General features: G+C 42.5%; 1 protein-coding gene across 1 annotated transcript; it reads left to right on the top strand.

Annotated features, from left to right (window-relative positions):
* Positions 1-5,663: 5,663 nt before the first annotated feature.
* Positions 5,664-17,855, top strand: IL10RA (interleukin 10 receptor subunit alpha). The gene is made up of 7 exons (XM_069741292.1): positions 5,664-5,799; positions 8,827-8,944; positions 10,427-10,599; positions 11,606-11,775; positions 13,149-13,296; positions 13,962-14,086; positions 15,207-17,855. The coding sequence occupies exons 1-7, from the start codon at positions 5,721-5,723 to the stop codon at positions 15,918-15,920; spliced, it is 1,527 nt and encodes a 508-aa protein (XP_069597393.1). The 5' UTR covers positions 5,664-5,720; the 3' UTR covers positions 15,921-17,855.
* Positions 17,856-18,635: the final 780 nt, after the last annotated feature.

The raw sequence follows: 18,635 nt of genomic DNA, 5'->3' as shown, positions 1-18,635 counted from the left end.
TTACGTGGCGCCCCTCAAGACTGGGCATTTTCCCTTGCGCCAGGAGATCCTGCATTATGTAATATTGATGCGTTTTTCCTGGCGCTCGGATTGCTGTACGATGAACCTAATTCAGTGGATCAGGCAGAGAAAAATTTGCTGGCTCTGTGTCAGGGTCAGGATGAGATAGAGATTTATTGTCAGAAGTTTAGAAAGTGGTCTGTGCTCACTCAGTGGAATGAATGTGCGCTGGCAGCTATTTTCAGAAAGGGTCTCTCTGAAGCCCTTAAGGATGTCATGGTGGGATTTCCTATGCCTGCTGGTCTGAATGAGTCTATGTCTTTGGCCATTCAGATCGGTCGACGCTTGCGTGAGCGTAAATCTGTGCACCATTTGGCGGTATTATCTGAGCACAAACCTGAGCCTATGCAGTGCGATAAGACTTTGACCAGAGCTGAAAGGCAAGAACACAGACGTCAGAATGGGCTGTGTTTCTACTGTGGTGATTCCACTCATGCTATCTCCGATTGTCCTAAGCGCACTAAGCGGTTCGCTAGGTCTGCCACCATTGGTACGGTACAGTCGAAATTTCTTTTGTCCGTTACTTTGATCTGCTCTTTGTCTTCCTATTCTGTCATGGCATTTGTGGATTCAGGCGCTGCCCTGAATTTGATGGACTTGGAGTTTGCTAGGCGCTGTGGGTTTGTCTTGGAGCCCTTGCAGTGTCCTATTCCATTGAGAGGAATTGATGCTACGCCTTTGGCCAAGAATAAGCCTCAGTATTGGACCCAGCTGACCATGTGCATGGCTCCTGCGCACCAGGAGGATATTCGCTTTCTGGTGTTGCATAATCTGCATGATGTGGTCGTGTTGGGGTTGCCATGGCTACAAGTCCATAACCCAGTATTAGATTGGAAATCAATGTCTGTGTCCAGCTGGGGTTGTCAGGGGGTACATGGTGATGTTCCATTTCTGTCTATCTCATCATCCACCCCTTCTGAGGTCCCAGAGTTCTTGTCTGATTACCGGGATGTATTCGATGAGCCCAAGTCCAATGCCCTACCTCCGCATAGGGATTGCGATTGTGCTATCGATTTGATTCCTGGTAGTAAGTTTCCTAAGGGTCGACTGTTTAATTTATCTGTACCTGAGCACGCCGCTGTGCGGAGTTACGTGACGGAGTCTTTGGAGAAGGGTCATATTCGCCCGTCATCATCGCCATTGGGAGCAGGGTTCTTTTTTGTGGCCAAGAAGGATGGTTCGCTGAGACCTTGTATTGATTACCGCCTTCTAAATAAAATTACGGTCAAATTTCAGTACCCCTTGCCGCTGCTGTCTGATTTGTTTGCTCGGATTAAGGGGGCTAGTTGGTTCACCAAGATAGATCTTCGTGGTGCATATAATCTTGTGCGTATTAAGCGGGGCGATGAATGGAAAACAGCATTTAATATGCCCGAGGGCCTTTTGAGTACCTGGTTATGCCATTCGGGCTTTTTAATGCTCCATCAGTGTTTCAGTCCTTTATGCATGACATCTTCCGAGAGTACCTGGATAAATTCCTGATTGTATACTTGGATGATATTTTGGTCTTCTCGGATGATTGTGAGTCTCATGTGAAGCAGGTCAGAATGGTGTTCCAGGTCCTGCGTGCTAATTCTTTGTTTGTGAAGGGGTCAAAGTGTCTCTTTGGTGTTCAGAAGGTTTCATTTTTAGGGTTCATTTTTTCTCCTTCTACTATCGAGATGGACCCTGTTAAAGTTCAGGCCATTTATGATTGGACTCAGCCAACATCTCTGAAGAGTCTGCAGAAGTTCCTGGGCTTTGCTAATTTTTATCGTCGCTTCAGCAATAATTTTTCTAGTATTGCTAAACCGTTGACTGATTTAACCAAGAAGGGTGCTGATGTGGTCAATTGGTCTTCTGCTGCTGTGGAAGCTTTTCAGGAGTTGAAGCATCATTTTTCTTCTGCCCCTGTGTTGTGCCAACCAGATGTTTCACTTCCGTTCCAGGTCGAGGTTGATGCTTCTGAAATTGGAGCAGGGGCTGTTTTGTCGCAGAGAAGTTCTGATTGCTCGGTGATGAAACCATGCACCTTCTTTTCCAGGAAATTTTCGCCTGCTGAGCGAAATTATGATGTTGGCAATCGAGAGTTGCTGGCCATGAAGTGGGCATTCGAGGAGTGGCGTCATTGGCTTGAAGGAGCTAAGCATCGCGTGGTGGTCTTGACTGATCACAAGAACTTGACTTATCTCGAGTCTGCCAAACGGTTGAATCCTAGACAGGCTCGTTGGTCGCTGTTTTTCTCCCGTTTTGACTTTGTGGTTTCGTACCTTCCGGGCTCTAAAAATGTGAAGGCGGATGCCCTGTCTAGGAGTTTTGTGCCCGATTCTCCGGGTTTGCCTGAGCCGGCGGGTATTCTCAAAGAGGGGGTAATTTTGTCTGCCATCTCCCCTGATTTGCGGCGGGTGCTGCAAAAATTTCAGGCTAATAAACCTGACTGTTGCCCAGCGGAGAAACTGTTTGTCCCTGATAGGTGGACGAATAAAGTTATCTCTGAGGTTCATTGTTCGGTGTTGGCTGGTCATCCTGGAATCTTTGGTACCAGAGATTTGGTGGCTAGATCCTTTTGGTGGCCGTCTCTGTCGCGGGATGTGCGTTCTTTTGTGCAGTCCTGTGGGATTTGTGCTCGGGCTAAGCCCTGCTGTTCTCGTGCCAGTGGGTTGCTTTTGCCCTTGCCAGTCCCGAAGAGGCCTTGGACACATATCTCTATGGATTTTATTTCGGATCTCCCCGTCTCTCAAAGAATGTCGGTCATTTGGGTGGTTTGTGATCGCTTCTCTAAGATGGTCCATTTGGTGCCCTTGTCTAAATTGCCTTCCTCCTCTGATTTGGTGCCATTGTTTTTCCAGCATGTGGTTCGTTTACATGGCATTCCAGAGAACATCGTTTCTGACTGAGGTTCCCAGTTTGTTTCGAGGTTTTGGCGAGCCTTTTGTGCTAGGATGGGCATTGATTTGTCTTTTTCCTCGGCTTTCCATCCTCAGACAAATGGCCAGACTGAAAGAACCAATCAGACCTTGGAAACATATCTGAGATGTTTTGTTTCTGCTGATCAGGATGATTGGGTGTCCTTTTTGCCTTTGGTTGAGTTCGCCCTTAATAATCGGGCCAGCTCGGCTACTTTGGTTTCGCCGTTTTTCTGCAATTCTGTGTTCCACCCTCGTTTCTCTTCAGGGCAGGTTGAGTCTTCGGACTGTCCTGGTGTGGATACTGTGGTGGATAGGTTGCAGCAGATTTGGACTCATGTAGTGGACAATTTGACTTTGTCCCAGGAGAAGGCTCAACGTTTCGCTAACCGCAGGCGCTGTGTGGGTCCCCGACTTCGTGTTGGGGATTTGGTTTGGTTGTCATCTCGTTATATTCCTATGAAGGTTTCCTCTCCTAAGTTTAAGCCTCGTTTCATTGGTCCATATTGGATTTCTGAGGTTCTTAATCCTGTGTCTTTTCGTTTGACTCTTCCAGCTTCTTTTTCCATCCATAACGTGTTCCATAGCTCATTGTTGCGGAGATACGTGGCACCTGTGGTTCCATCTATTGATCCTCCTGCTCCGGTTTTGGTTGAAGGGGAGTTGGAGTATATAGTGGAGAAGATTTTGGATTCTCGTGTTTCGAGACGGAAACTCCAGTATCTGGTTAAGTGGAAGGGTTATGGTCAGGAAGATAATTCCTGGGTCTTTGCCTCTGATGTCCATGCTGCCGATCTGGTTCGCGCCTTTCATGTGGCTCATCCTGGTCGGCCTGGGGGCTCTGGTGAGGGTTCGGTGACCCCTCCTCAAGGGGGGGGGTACTGTTGTGAATTCTGTGGCCAAGCTCCCTCCTGTGGTCGTGAGTGGTACTTCGGCTAGTTCTGTCTATGAGCTTCCTTTGGTGGATGAGAGTGGTACTGCGGCTTCTGAGTTTCCTTCCTCAGGTGATGAGGTTAAGTCGTTAGGTGCTGCTCTATTTAACTCCACCTAGTGCTTTGATCCTGGCCTCCAGTCAATGTTCTAGTATTGGTCTTGCTTCCTCCTGGATCGTTCCTGTGGCCTTTCTATCCTGCATAAGCTAAGTTTTGCTTGTGTTACTTTTGTTTGCTATATTTTCTGTTCAGCTTGCTATATTGGTTTTTCTTGCTTGCTGGAAGCTCTGAGACGCAGAGGGAGCACCTCCGTACCGTTAGTCGGTGCGGAGGGTCTTTTTGCCCCTCTGCGTGGTTGTTTGTAGGTTTTTGTGTTGACCGCAAAGCTATCTTTCCTATCCTCGGTCTATTCAGTAAGTCGGGCCTCACTTTGCTAAATCTATTTCATCTCTGTGTTTGTATTTTCATCTATACTCACAGTCATTATATGTGGGGGGCTGCCTTTTCCTTTGGGGAATTTCTCTGAGGCAAGGTAGGCTTATTTTTCTATCTTCAGGGCTAGTTAGTTTCTCAGGCTGTGCCAAGTTGCATAGGGAGCGTTAGGCGCAATCCACGGCTACCTCTAGTGTGGTGTGTTAGGATTAGGGATTGCGGTCAGCAGAGTTTCCACGTCTCAGAGCTCGTCCAATGTTTTTGGTAATTGTCAGGTCACTTTGTGTGCTCTGAACTTCAAGGTCCATTGTGGTTCTGAATTACCTGTTCATAACAGTAGTGTGTTACTGATGGTAGCCTTTGTTATGGTGGTCACATGCTGCTTTATGCAGGTCATTCAATAGGTCCCCCTGTGTGGTTCTGGGATTTTTGCTCACCATTCTTTTGATAATTTTGACCCCACGGGGTGAGATCTTGCGTGGAGCCCCAGATCGAGGGAGATTATCAGTGGCCTTGTATGTCTTCCATTTTCTTATTATTGCTCCCACAGTTGATTTCATCACACCAAGCTGCTTGCCTATTGCAGATTCAGTCTTCCCAGCCTGGTGCAGGGCTACAGTTTTGTTTCTGGTGTCCTTCGACAGCTCTTTGGTCTTCACCATAGTGGAGTTTGGAGTGTGACTGTTTGAGTTTGTGGACAGGTGACATTTATACTGACTGATAACAAGTCCATACAGGAGCCATTACTACAGGTAATGAGTGGAGGACAGAGGAGCCTCTTAAAGAAGAAGCTACAGGTCTGTGAGAGCCAGAAATCTTGCATGTTTTTAGGTGACAAAATACTTATTTTCCACCATAATTTGCAAAATAAATGTTGCCAAATCAGAAAAGGTGATGGTCTGGATTTGTTTTCTCATTTTGACTCTCATAGTTGTGATCTACCTATGATGTCAATTACAGGCCTCTCTCATCTTTTTAAGTGGGAGAACTTGCACAATTGGTGGCTGACTAAATACTGTTTTTCCCTACGGTATGTGCTGATTAAGGCGCCGCACTGCGCAGGCGTCCAGGTTTCGGACAGAAGGACACATCTGCGGTTATTATATTATAAATATCATTAGATAAAGGCTGCTGTGTGCTCCTTGTATTTCATACAGTGGAGCAGACACAAGACGTCTTCACACTGTACGCCCCGCACACTGGAGGAAGTCCTTGTACACAGATATGGCTTTCACTTAGAAACCTCATCTTTGTTTCTCATGAGTCTCTGTAAAATATCCCCTGGTATTTCCTTGCGTGGGACATCGGGACGCCTCCTCTAAGGCGTGGAAGACAATGAGGAAGTATCAGGAGGCATAAGTTGAGACTGACTTAGTAACAACCTATGACTAAGCGATGAGAGAGAGTCCCTATGGCAAAGCTGGGGCTCTCCGTGCTCGGATGTATGACATTTCTCAATGCTGCTGTGTGTCTGCTGTCACCCTCCAAAGGTAATTACTTCTGAACTCTTAATTAATCATATTTACTGTTATTATTGTAGAGGAATTAAGAACTATGAAGATAGATAAATATTAGATAGATAGAATAGACAGATGATCGATAATATTAGATAGATGGATGATAAATAGATAGATAGATAGATAGATAATATATAGATAGATGATCAATAGATAGATAGATAATAGATAGTAAATAGATAGATAATAGATAGAAAGATAGATAGATAGATAGATAGATAGATAGATAGATAGATAGATAGATAGATAGATAGATAGATAATACACGGCTCAAAAAATAAAGGGAACACTTAAACAACAGAATCTAACTCGAAGTAAATCAAACTTCTGTGAAATCAAACTGTCCACTTAGAAAGCAACACTGATTGACAATCAATTTTACATGCTGTTGTGCAAATGGAATAGACAACAGATGGAAATTATTGGCAATTATCAAGACACCTTCAATAAAGGAGTGGTTCTGCAGGGGGAGACCACAGACCACATCTCAGTACCAATGCTTTCTGGCTGATGTTTTGGTCACTTTTAAATGCTGGTTGTGCTTTCACACTCGTGGTAGCATGAGACGGACTCTTTAACCCACACAAGTGGCTCAGGTAGTGCAGCTCATCCAGGATGGCACATCAATGCGAGCTGTGGCAAGAAGGTTTGCTGTGTCTGTCAGCGTAGTGTCCAGAGGCTGGAGGTGCTACCAGGAGACAGGCCAGTACACCAGGAGACGTGGAGGGGGCCATAGGAGGACAACAACCCAGCAAAAGGACGGCTACCTCAGCCTTTGTGCAAGGAGGAACAGGAGGAGCACTGCCAGAGCCCTGCAAAATGACCTCCAGCAGGCCACAAATGTGCATGTGTCTGCACAAATGGTTACAAACTGAATCCATGAGTATGGTCTGAGTGCCCAACGTCCACAGATGGGGGTTGAGCTCACAGCCCAACACTATGCAGAACGCTTGGCATTTGCCACAGAACACCAGGATTGGCAAATTCGCCACTGGCGCCCTTTGCTCTTCACAGATGAAAGCAGGTTCACACTGAGCATGTGACAGACGTGACAGAGTCTGGAGACGCCGTGGAGAGTGATCTGCTACCTGCAACATCCTTCAGCATGACCAGTTTGGCAGTGGGTCAGTAATGGTGTGGGGTGGCATTTCTTTGGAGGGCCGCACAGCCCTCCATGTGCTCGCCAGAGGTAGCCTGACTGTCATTAGGTACCGAGATGAGATCCTCAGACCCCTAGTGAGACCATATGCTGGTTCGGTTGACCCTGGGTTCCTCCTAATGCAGGATAATGCCAGACCTCATGTGGCTGGAGTGTGTCAGCAGTTCCTGCAAGATGAAGGCATTGAAGCTATGGACTGGCCCGCCGTTCCCCAGATCTGAATCCGATGGAGCACATCTGGGACATCATGTCACGCTCCATCCACCAACATCACGTTGCACCACAGACTGTCCAGGAGTTGGCAGATGCTTTAGTCCAGGTCTAGGAGGAGATCCCTCAGGAGACCATCCGCCGCCTCATCAGGAGCATGCCCAGGCGTTGCACAGTAGGGAGGTCATACAGGCACGCGGAGGCCACACACACTACTGAGCATCTTTTCCTTGTCATGAGGCATTTCCACTGAAGTTGGATCAGCCTGTTATTTGATTTTCCACTTTGATTTTGAGTATCATTCCAAATCCAGACCTACATGGGGTATTCATTTTGATTTAAATTGATAATTGTTATGTTTTATTGTTCTGAACACTTTCCACTATGCAATGAATAAAAATTTGCAACTGGAATATTTCATTCAGAGATATCTAAGATGTGGCATTTTAGTGTTCCCTTTATTTTTTTGAGCAGTGTATATAGATAGATAGATAATAGATAATAGATAGATAGATAACAGATGGACAGATGATAGATAGGTAATCTATAGATAGATAAATAGATAGGTAGAACTTCCTGTAGATTGGATACAATGTGGTGAATATAATGTCTAGTAATAGACATTTGGGTCACAATGTACCAGAAGATAATTTTTTGAATCCAACGGCAGGGAATAATAATAATGGTATGATACTGAACTCCATAACCGCAGTATCTATCACTCATCTGAGTACCATGATTACATACTGATGGATAGTACAAGAATGGAAAACCCCATCGATGACGCATAGCCACAATGTATACTTCCCTAATTCTGCCAAGAGAACAGGCAACAGAGGACAACTAAGCCAAGGAGTTTTCAGGTCACAGCAGACCCCAGTAGTAGGATGAGTGATCAGATGGGTGAGGGTCCAGGATCAGCTGTTATTTTCAAAGCGCAGCTCCATTCAGTGTGTAGCAGCCACTGACGGGTACAGCAGATCGCCTCATTTTGCCTCAATATTTAACAATTGGCAAATACAAAATAACCAAATCCTTTTTTCCATGACTCCAATAATATATTTAAAAACATTACATTTCCAGTGTCAGAAAACCACAAGTGACGCATCACATCGCATCATTTCCTTTGTAGACATTGACAGTTTCTGCTGCAGCTTCCGCTCTTGTTTGATTGACTTCATTACAAATAAACGAGTACAGGGACGTCCGGTAACGTCGTGTCGTGTTCCTGTATAGAAAAGGGACGTGGAAATGACAAAAGAAAAGTTCAAAGAAATCTGTCAGGAAGATTCCACCACTAAAACTAGCGGTGCGACTGTATCGTCATAGTCCAACCATGATATCTGTCTTGTTGGAATCTGATGTGGCGGCGCTGAGAAATCAAGCTAACAACCCTCATATGCAAATTAGCCCGGAGTGCACTTTGCCCCCCCCGTGCACTTCCAGGCTGGTTTACTTACAGCTTCACAGCTTGATTTCTTATCAGATTACTATAAATCAGGTATCATTTGTATTGTGGCACTTGAACGATTCCAATACTACTAGTTTCAGTAGTAAAACAGGTTCTGACTATGTATGATGCATATTCTGATGTCAATGCAGTGAATACTGACACTTTGTTTTCTTCATAGGAGAAGATCTCGCATCCCCTACAAATGTCAGCTTCCAAAAGGATTTTTTTCACCACGTTTTAATCTGGGATCATCATAAAACCAATGATGGGATCTTGTATGAAATTCAGTATAGGAGGTAAGAAAAAGATAGTATGGACTAATCCTTAACCTCAGGTAAACCATGACTCAAAAATGCAAAACAGACAGTATTCTTCAAGGAAATAATTCCATCTCCATGTGTATCTTTGATATGGAAAAAAAAAATATTTTTATACATGTTTGTGATTACTTTTTGTTATAAAAACATTGCAATAATTTTCATGCCACAATGTTCTTTTCATTAATTTTCGGACTGAATCCTATTAATATGTGCTAGATGTGAGGGCAGTGTGTTTAGGATGTTGAAGTCTTCACTAGCTCTCATGTATTAGCACAACTTCATTCCTGTACTGAATTCCCTTATGGGGCTTATGCACACGTTGCAGATTTGGTGCGTTTTTGCCATGCAGATTTGTTAGCAAAACCTGAAGCAATCCTGATGCCAGCAAAGTGATTGAGAAACCTGACGTGTCATGAACACTTTGAGCATTTTTGACTTGCAGATTTGGTGCAGAAAATAATCTGCAGCGTGTCAATTCTTTGTGCGTTTTTCACCATTGACCTCATTCAGGTCGGTCAAAAAAACGCAGGGCAAGAACACATCCACATCAAAAACACGTGTTTTTGCAGCTGCATTTTTCCTGCCAAGAGATGCAGAAATGGTGCAGAAATTCCAGATTCTCACTGCCCTAACAGTAAAGAATCCTCTTCTGTGTTGGTGGAAAAACCTTCTCTCCTCCAGACGCAAAGAATGCCCCCTTGTGACCGTCACCTTCCTTGGTATAAACAGATCCTCAGAGAGATATTAGTATTGTCCCCTTATATACTTATACACAGTTATTAGATCGCCCCTCAGTTGTCTTTTTTCTAGACTAAATAATCCCAATTTTGCTAATCTCTCTGGGCATTGTAGTTCCCCCATCCCCTTTAATAATTTTGTTGCCCTCCTTTGTACTCGCTTTAGTTCCATTATATCCTTTTTGAGCATCGGCGCCCAAAACTATACACAGTACTCCATGTGCGGTCTAACTAGGGATTTGTACAGAGGCAGTATAATGTTCTCATTATGTGTATCGAGACCTCTTTTAATGCACCCCATGATCCTGTTTGCCTTTGTAAAGTCAATACCATAAACCAGACTTTAACTAGTCAGTTTATACTCCATAAGTATTCCCTGCCACCGCCACGTAACACTTCTGGGCATAGCTGTAGTGGTTGCAGAAGTTGCAGTCATATCCGGGATCCTGGAGATTAAGGGGTCCAGAAGGTTTCTTTGACCCATATGAGGAGACCAATATTAGTAAAGCCCTATGATATTTGGGGCCCTTTTGGATATTTTGCATAGGAGGTGTTTTGCACGTGCATATTTCATCTTTACTGAAATCAACAGAAGTTACCCAAGGACTTTGAGAATGTCTAACGAGCAGCCAATTAGTGTAGTGTAGTGTAGTGTATTTTGTTTAATTGTTTAACTTTTGTTTATTGTGCTCGATTTTGTTTCATTTCTCTTTTTTTTCAGTTACGGCTCCAACTGGACCTCTGTGTCTCATTGCCACTTTATTAGCCACCGATACTGCAATCTCACAGCGGAGACCCTGCCCAAGAGCTTAGGATATTTTGGAAGGGTCAGGAGTGTTCTTGGAAATCAGACATCAAAGTGGACTCAATCGACCCGATACAAATTTGAAGATGGTAACTGATTCGCACTGTGGTGTTTTCATATTGTATAAATCTTGGATACTTAGTGACCTTCGTAAGAAAAAACTTTGGAGACAAAGGGGGTTGGTTAACTGTTAGCAGCATTCAATGTGCATTTTCTTGCAGACTTGCAACAAACTTTCCATAAATCAATAGTTCAAGTAAATATAAGAAACGTTATATTATATGTTATCAGAGAAATCTGCTTCTTTCTCCACTTATGAGTCACTTTTTCTCCTCCTCCTCCCCTCCCCCTGCCTCTGAACTCATCATGACCTAAAATTCAAACAGTACAGAGGCCTATTAAAATATATGGAGAAATAGGAGTTGAAGCTGAGTTTGAGAACTGCCAGATAGAGATACAGACAGATTGTGATGCAACTTTCTAGCGAGAGCTTATCTTACTGTAGTGCTGGAGTCACAGCTACACTGCTCAATACACCTTTATAATGTCTGCTATACTGCTGCTGCTTCTGTACATGTGATGCAAAGAGACAGGAAAGCTGGAATCCCTTATGTCTGTGTGCTGGGTACAGGAGTGAAGATCCAGGTGATAAGCGCTTCACCCTGAATAAAAAGTGAATCACCCTCAAAAAATGTTTGAAATGAAAATAAAATTTATGAAAAACACAAAGCGTTTCTCCTGTCTCCAGCCTTCCTCAGGTACCACGGGGAAATACCATAGCAGCTACTCTCCACCCACTAGCTCAGAAATAACTGAAAATTATAGATAAAGCCTGCAGTGGAGAAAAATGCAGGATACAAGTCATATTATGACCAGTAATAGTGTTATTCCTCATGTACAAACACATAGCGCTTATTCATCCCAAGAAAGGAAAAGCTAGGTGGTTGAAGTACAGCAAAAAAAAAATTGATGCACATTAATGAAACCTGATTTAGTTGCAAAACCTCATATTCTTTACCATCAAAGATCCATTTCAGTGGATTGATTGTATATTACGAGTGTTTAATAACCAATTATCCTCTGATTTTCACACAGTGAACCTTCCCCCGCCATCAGTAGCTCTTGCTGTGAATGGCTCCTCAATACATGTTGAGCTCACTTTAGCCAGGGTCACAAAGAACAACATTACTCGTGACTACAAGGATGTGTTCCCATACTGCCGCATCTATAAAGTACAAATCCGCAGAACCAGAGATAATCACACGGTAAGTGCTAAAACACATGGAAGTTCAATGCTTCCAATGGTTCCTGGAAAATCGGTACGTTGACGTATGCTGTAGATACTTTTGAGAGCCCCCTTTTCCTCTACTACTGCCATAGGAAAGGTTCAGTATTGGAACCAGTTCCTGCCCTCGGCCTATAGTCATGTCACCTATCTAGTATATCAGCTTGTTCCCAATGGTTCATGCAAAATCGGTACGCTGACGTATGCTGTAGATACTTTTGAGAGCCCCCTTTTCCTCTACTACGGCCATAGGAAAGGTTCACTATTGGAACCAGTTCCTGCCCTCGGCCTATAGTCATGCCACCTATCTAGTATATCAGCTCGTTCCCAATGGTTCCTGGAAAATCCGTACAGCTTGATGATATGACCATGAAAACAAGCCTCAGCACAGTGACCCCATCACCACCTTCCTTTACAGATGCCTCCATGTCTCTGATAAGGCCCCAATTTCATGCATTTTAGTTATTTTTTGGGAACGATATATCTCGAAATGACCTGCTTTGAAAAAAAACACATAATTTAGTGGTACTCTGTTGGGAGATGATTATACTATATGAGTTTCTGTGTTTCCATGCTGTCATTGTGATGTGGGACCCTTAAATGGGTTATCCCATTAAAATCATTTATAAAATGCATTGGGGTCTGACCACTGTGACCCTCCCTAAGGACAGGAATAGGGTCCTTTTGCGTTTTGGAACGGTGTCTAGTAGTGACTATGTTTTGCTCCATTCACTTTTTTGGGGGTTTACTTAAGTAGTAGAGAGAATGTGCCACCACTACAGATAAGAAAATCTCTTGGAATTGGTTTCAGGTAATTACACTCAAAACGTTCAGCAGATTTGATTCAGCAAATCTACGGGGCTTCGATTGCAGTAAGAAGATGTTTCCTCTGGTCTAAGCTCTTTCAGGACCCCGAAGCAGAATATATGTCACCTTCCCATAAGTATCATGGACTGATGTTTGTTTGGAAGTTGAGATCATTTACTCTCCAGTGATCTTCTCCTTGCTAATGGATACCTTCCAAGTAGTAGCTGCCATTGTCCGCACTGTAGAAAACTGCACGTTGGTTTGGTCTTTAGCCAAGAAGTTGGTATCAAGATGATGCAGGCAGGAACAAGACCAATGTAACCAAGCTCTACCACAATGTATTGTTCTCAGGCTAAGCATTCACTACCAGGAAATCTGCTATGATGTAAGCCTCCCACGATCTTCACAAATATTTTCACACCCTGAAAAGTTCTTGAAGCCGCTTGCAAAAAATATTGACAATTGGATCAAAATTTCTAGTAGCTGCACTGTTCTATTCCATTATGTTCTAGTGTGTTTCTGGCATTTTACTTTTGCTCTTATTAGTTTCAGCACCTGAAGACTGAAGAAAGTTTCAGTATCCCCGACCTTCCCAGGTCGAATGAGTATTGCTTGAGTGTTGAACCCGCAATTGCATCTCGTCAGAACCTTGGAGAAGCATCTTCGGAGATTTGCATTTATCTTCCGGAACAAGGTAAGGCAGAGATTGGGTTATGTAGTTATTCCATGCTTGCCAACACTCCTCCCGGAAAGTCCAGGAGGCTCCAGGAATAAAAAGAGACCTCCTTGGCTCTACAGTCCAAAAATTCTTTCCATTCTGCAAAAATATTCCTGGAAACTTGCAGAAACAAGTGCTTGTGGATTAAGAGGGCAGGAAATGTGTAAGAAGGGGTGCGTTCTCTCAATAAGGGGGCATGGTTGTGGCCAAAAATTTGCCAAATTACATCTTACAAAGAGTTTCCAAAAGGTTTTTCTGCATGGTGCAGGAGGTGGCTTGGAGTTCAGTGACATATTTGAGGGGTGAAGTGTGAGGAATGTAAGGGGCAGAGAAGGGACATGGAGAGACAATGGAAAATAGTAAAACTCTGCAAACACTATGGACAAAAAATTTGAGTTATGTTATTATTCAGGAATTATAATATATTGTAAAAATGAACTTATAATGACAAATACTTATTATTTTTACTTTATATTTTTGGCATAGTCTAAAAAAAGTTGGCAAATTTTGGTAGATACATGTATGAAGCTTCATACAGAAGAAGTAGTCTTTTAGAATCCTATAGATGATGCAAGATTTCATATGTCTATGATTTCCTGACTACCACTTATTGACGTCCTACTCTTCCCGTGTCTTCATAGGGTTGGCAAGCACTACTCTGCTGGTACTGGCTGCCTGTATTCTGAGCTTTTTGGTCCTATTGATCAGTGTCAATTTCTTTATCTGTTTGTACGTCCGTGGAGTTGTGAAGACCCCTAAGACTCTGGTGAGTTGATGGATGATACTGCTATGCATATATACAGTTTTGTTCCAATACATAGACCAAAAATGTGCGCGGGATAACCCATTATGCAGAATATTGGTGAAAAGAGTCTAAAATGCCAAGTCCATTGACCCCGTAGGTCTTACATGGATACAGTGACTCCTCTACCCATCATATAATGGTTAGAGATCCTACTGCCAATCACTGATGGATTCATTGGTAACTTATTCTTTAGTCTGCTAGGTCCTGTGATCCATAGAGGCTGTAGAAGCCTAACAATCCAACATGATTAATGAGACTCTATTACAAATATACATTTTAGCTTAAAATATATGCAAATAAGTAAACATACTACCCTTTGGTACATACATACTATCATTGTCGCAGACATAGGTCATTAATTACTAAAACGGATTATGTCTGGGACATTTTGTACAATTTTTAATGGTTCTTGATAGATGTTTCCAATACTTAAGATGGCCTTTGACATGAAATTTTGAACTGGAGATCATTGGCATGCAGATAAATATCTTATTTGTGTGAGTAGCATAAAGTCTTAAGTTGAATCATTCATATGAAAAATCAGACCATGTAATGACTTAACTGTCCCCTCAAAAATCGAATCTGACAGTTCACTTATCTGGAAGTCAATAGTCTGTCATGGAGTACACAGTAGTTTCCAATTGATGGCCAGCCATAATAGTCAATTTGAGCCATTTTGACCAACTTTTATCCTATGGTACGACCAGATGGCTGCCAATAATTAGTACACTAGCTCAAGCTCCCCAGTTTTTATAGTTGAGCCACATTGATGTGTATCCTTTACATTGATTAACTTTTAGAGAAGGTTGACGTTACTTTATTAAAACCGAAATTTTGTCGTCCAAGTTATGGATGCAATGCTCTGCACTGCCAGTGAAAACTATAGGCATATACGATTCAGATGGTGCAGGTCACAAGACCCACGGTTGGGCATGAATCTTAATTTCAATACAGATATGAAAATACAACAGCAATATGGTCATGTAAAAATCCGATATGCGCATCTGCACCCTTATATTAGGTATAGCTCATAGTACCTGCACATTCATCCCTAAAATAATGTCATGTATTCTGTCAACAGAAGTCTCTCATTCAAAGAAGTTGGTCCTGGATGGATAAACCTCCCTCTCCAGTTATTGAAACCATGCTATGCTGGGAGACTAGCTTGAAAGATCATCTGATGGCAAAGCCAAGAGACTCTCCCATGCGCAGCAGTGCAGACAGCGGCTTTGGAAGTCAGCAGTTTATACACATGTTAAAACCTTCTCCAACGTTCTTGCAGAACTCTCCAGAAAAAGTGCATGAGCCATGGACAAATTCTGATGCTATAGAGGTTTCCGTACAAGAAGAAATGCCTAATAAAAGTCTCCATGAAGAAGACAGTGGTATCAGCCTATCAACAGGTTCCCCAACCCTCAAGCGTACGAGCAGCTATATCGATACTCCCTATAGAGGAAATCCTCAGAGTTGTGTTGAAAAAATGGAGGTTACTGTAAGCCTCGGATACCTGAAACAACTAGAACCAGAGAATAAACCAGATTCCTTTGAAGATCAGGAACTGGAGAACACATGGCAACCCCAAATTAAAGACTACCTTTCTCAAAGGCCAGATGATCTATGCAAGGCGATAACAGACTCTGACATATTCCAAGAGACATGGGTTCCAGTTCCAGAAACATTGAAAACTCCGATACCCCTTACGGTAGCTTTCAGTCCTTTCAGTAGGGTACTTTGGGAGTTAGGTGTCAGCGCACCATCTCTTGGAGATGTTGAACTTCTAGACACTAGTTCCTGAGTTTGTAAAGGGAGGTATATTGGTGCTGTATGTAATGAGCATGTTGACCAGGCAACTGAAGTAGAAAGCATCTGTAGACGTTAGTGAAGACGCTCAACTCTAGGGAACTAAGGAAATACTAAAGGTGTCAGGAAAGAATAGAGGAGCCAGGAAAGAGAAGAAGTGCCAGGAAAGACTAAAGGTGTCATCAAAGAATAGAGAAGCCAGGAAAGAGAAGATGTGCCAGGAAAGACTAAAGGTGTCATCAAAGAATAGAGGAGCCAGGAAAGAGAAGATGTGCCAGGAAAGACTAAAGGGGCCAGGAAAGAGTAGAGGTGACTTGAAAGAGTAAAGATACCTAGAAAAACTAGAAGAGCCAGGAAATAGTAGAGGTACCAGGAAAGATTACAGATGCTGTTAGAGGAGGGATTTCTATTTCTCCTCTGGTTTTTCAGCTAGAAATCCCCAGAGACTGACTCTGGAAGCCTCCTTTACTGGAGAGAAAACTGTGTGAGTAATAAATCTACTCACTTACCTGGGATTTGGTTTTCTGTTCAGGAAGGAGGAGATCAATAGTTCAGTCTGAGATGAAAGTCAAAGGGGAATATTATATCTTGCTGGGGCCTCCAAGTTGTTAGAGTAGGGAGTTCTATATCTCCTCAGGTTTTTCTGTTCAGGGTACCCAAACTATGAAGATCTACCCTCATAATAACCTAATAGCATGGACTTTTTACATTACCTGCCAACTCACCCAAAATGTCCAGGAGGCTCCCAGAAAAAAGAAAGACTTCCTAGACTCCTGTTAGTATTGGCTAACCTTGAGGAAACTCCCTGAAACCTTCAAGAAAGTAGCACTTCATTTAAGGGATGGGAAATTACCACAAAGGGGTGTGACTTGTAAAACGATGGCCCAAAAATCCCCAAATTGCCTATAACTAGTAATTGAAAAACTGACCAGGAAACTATCTTTACAAAGTTGATGTAGCTTTGTATGTAATGGCACTAATGTATTTTTGGTGAAAAATATTAACCTTTCCTATTAAGATGAATAATAATATGTCGCCAGTGTTGTATTTACTTTAAGGGACTGTATTTCAGCTTTTTAAAGACTGACGTGCTGTTATTAGTATGTGCCACAAGTCAGTAGATAAAATAGTTAACATGAAAGAATTACATTGGACTGTATTTGCACTTTTATATATTAAGCAGAACCCATCATGTTGAAAATTAAGTCCAATCTACCAGCACCATCATTGAGAGCTAAGTAAACTGAATGGAATGATATATAGTTTTGTGGGATAAGATTCAGTAAAATTAGCAATATTTTATGTAATCACTCTAGGCTTAGGAATCCAGTAGGCGGTCCTACACAATGTCTGCCCACTGGACTCCTAAGCCTACAATGATCAGTGGATTTTATCATTAATTAATAGTTCTAAAGAATCTTTTCCCACAAAACTATACATCAATCTGTTCAGCTAATTTTGCTCTACAACATGGTGGCTTTCATTTTCAAAGTCACTGGTTTGTTTTAATGACTGAACATGATCAGTCACCTTGTGTTTTAAATTATCATAACTTCTTGCAGTTTTGCTGAAAACATTTTAACACAGGCAAATCTAAGTAATAACATATCTACTAATCTTCAACCACACAACTATTAAGTCTTTATTGTCTTTTATATCAGGTGACACAAACTGATCCTTATCTACAGCAAAGCTGATATTTATTATGGGGTGTGGTTGGTCCCCAATGTTCTGGTACTATGTGTCTTCATTGATGATTACACCTGTTGGTCACGCTGACATTTCACTTTACTCTCTCAGTTTGTACACTAGTAATATGTGTGTATATACTGTATATATATTTATTTATATATGTTGTTAAAAATGTTTAATTGTTGCCATGTTTACATCTGAACATTTTATTACTTTGCATTTGTATTATTTTTTTATTAAAAAATTACAGAAAAAAATCTTTGCCAATGACTTGTTGATGAAATACGATCGCAACATTATTTTTAAAGCATTTGTGAAGAATATGGAGGAGGGGATTTAATGTCATGCCCATCAAGTGTATCATATCCGAGATTACAATCCTCCTTCAAAATGTACTGCTGAAACAGGACACCCAGTTCAGCAAGTAGTCCAGCCCCATCAGCTTCAAAAAAGGATAAAAACACCCCCAGTAACATAGCTTGTACCAAGGATATCATGAAAGGATGACTCCCTGAGGTCCACACTGTGTAACTGCTTCATTCTAATTCCCCAGTCAGAATTTCATGAAGAGATTATGGAGCTATCATACGTCCTAGCTGTACACTGGTTAAATTTTCGAGGTATTTGGAATGGGATGAACTTCTACTGGGGTCTCACTCTGTTCTTGCACCCCAGGGTGTGGAGATACACATAACAGCTAGTAGGAGCCATGTAGCTAAGCAGTGTTTGGGCTTCAATCATAAAAGGGAGCCAGCCGGATCTGATGGCGCCAAAACCGCCACCCTTTGACCTTCCATTGGGAATTTATGATCCTCCATAGGTACTGGAGTTTCAGCTACAGAAACCCAGGAAAGGGGAATTAGGACCATCCTGGGAGCCGAAAAGGGAGTGACCAACCAAGGGTTTAAATGCTGGTGTAAGGCAATGTGCTGCCTCTTGCTTGGTTTTGCTTGCTGTTCACGTCTGAAGGCGTTGTGTTGAGTAACGTGTTGGAAGGAACTGGAAACAGCTGGCAGCC

Source organism: Ranitomeya imitator, chromosome 10 (assembly GCF_032444005.1).
Source record: "Ranitomeya imitator isolate aRanImi1 chromosome 10, aRanImi1.pri, whole genome shotgun sequence".
Taxonomy (NCBI): Eukaryota; Metazoa; Chordata; class Amphibia; order Anura; family Dendrobatidae; genus Ranitomeya; species Ranitomeya imitator.
The sequence above is the reverse complement of the archived record's forward strand: the minus strand, read 5'-3'. Positions and strand labels throughout refer to the sequence as shown.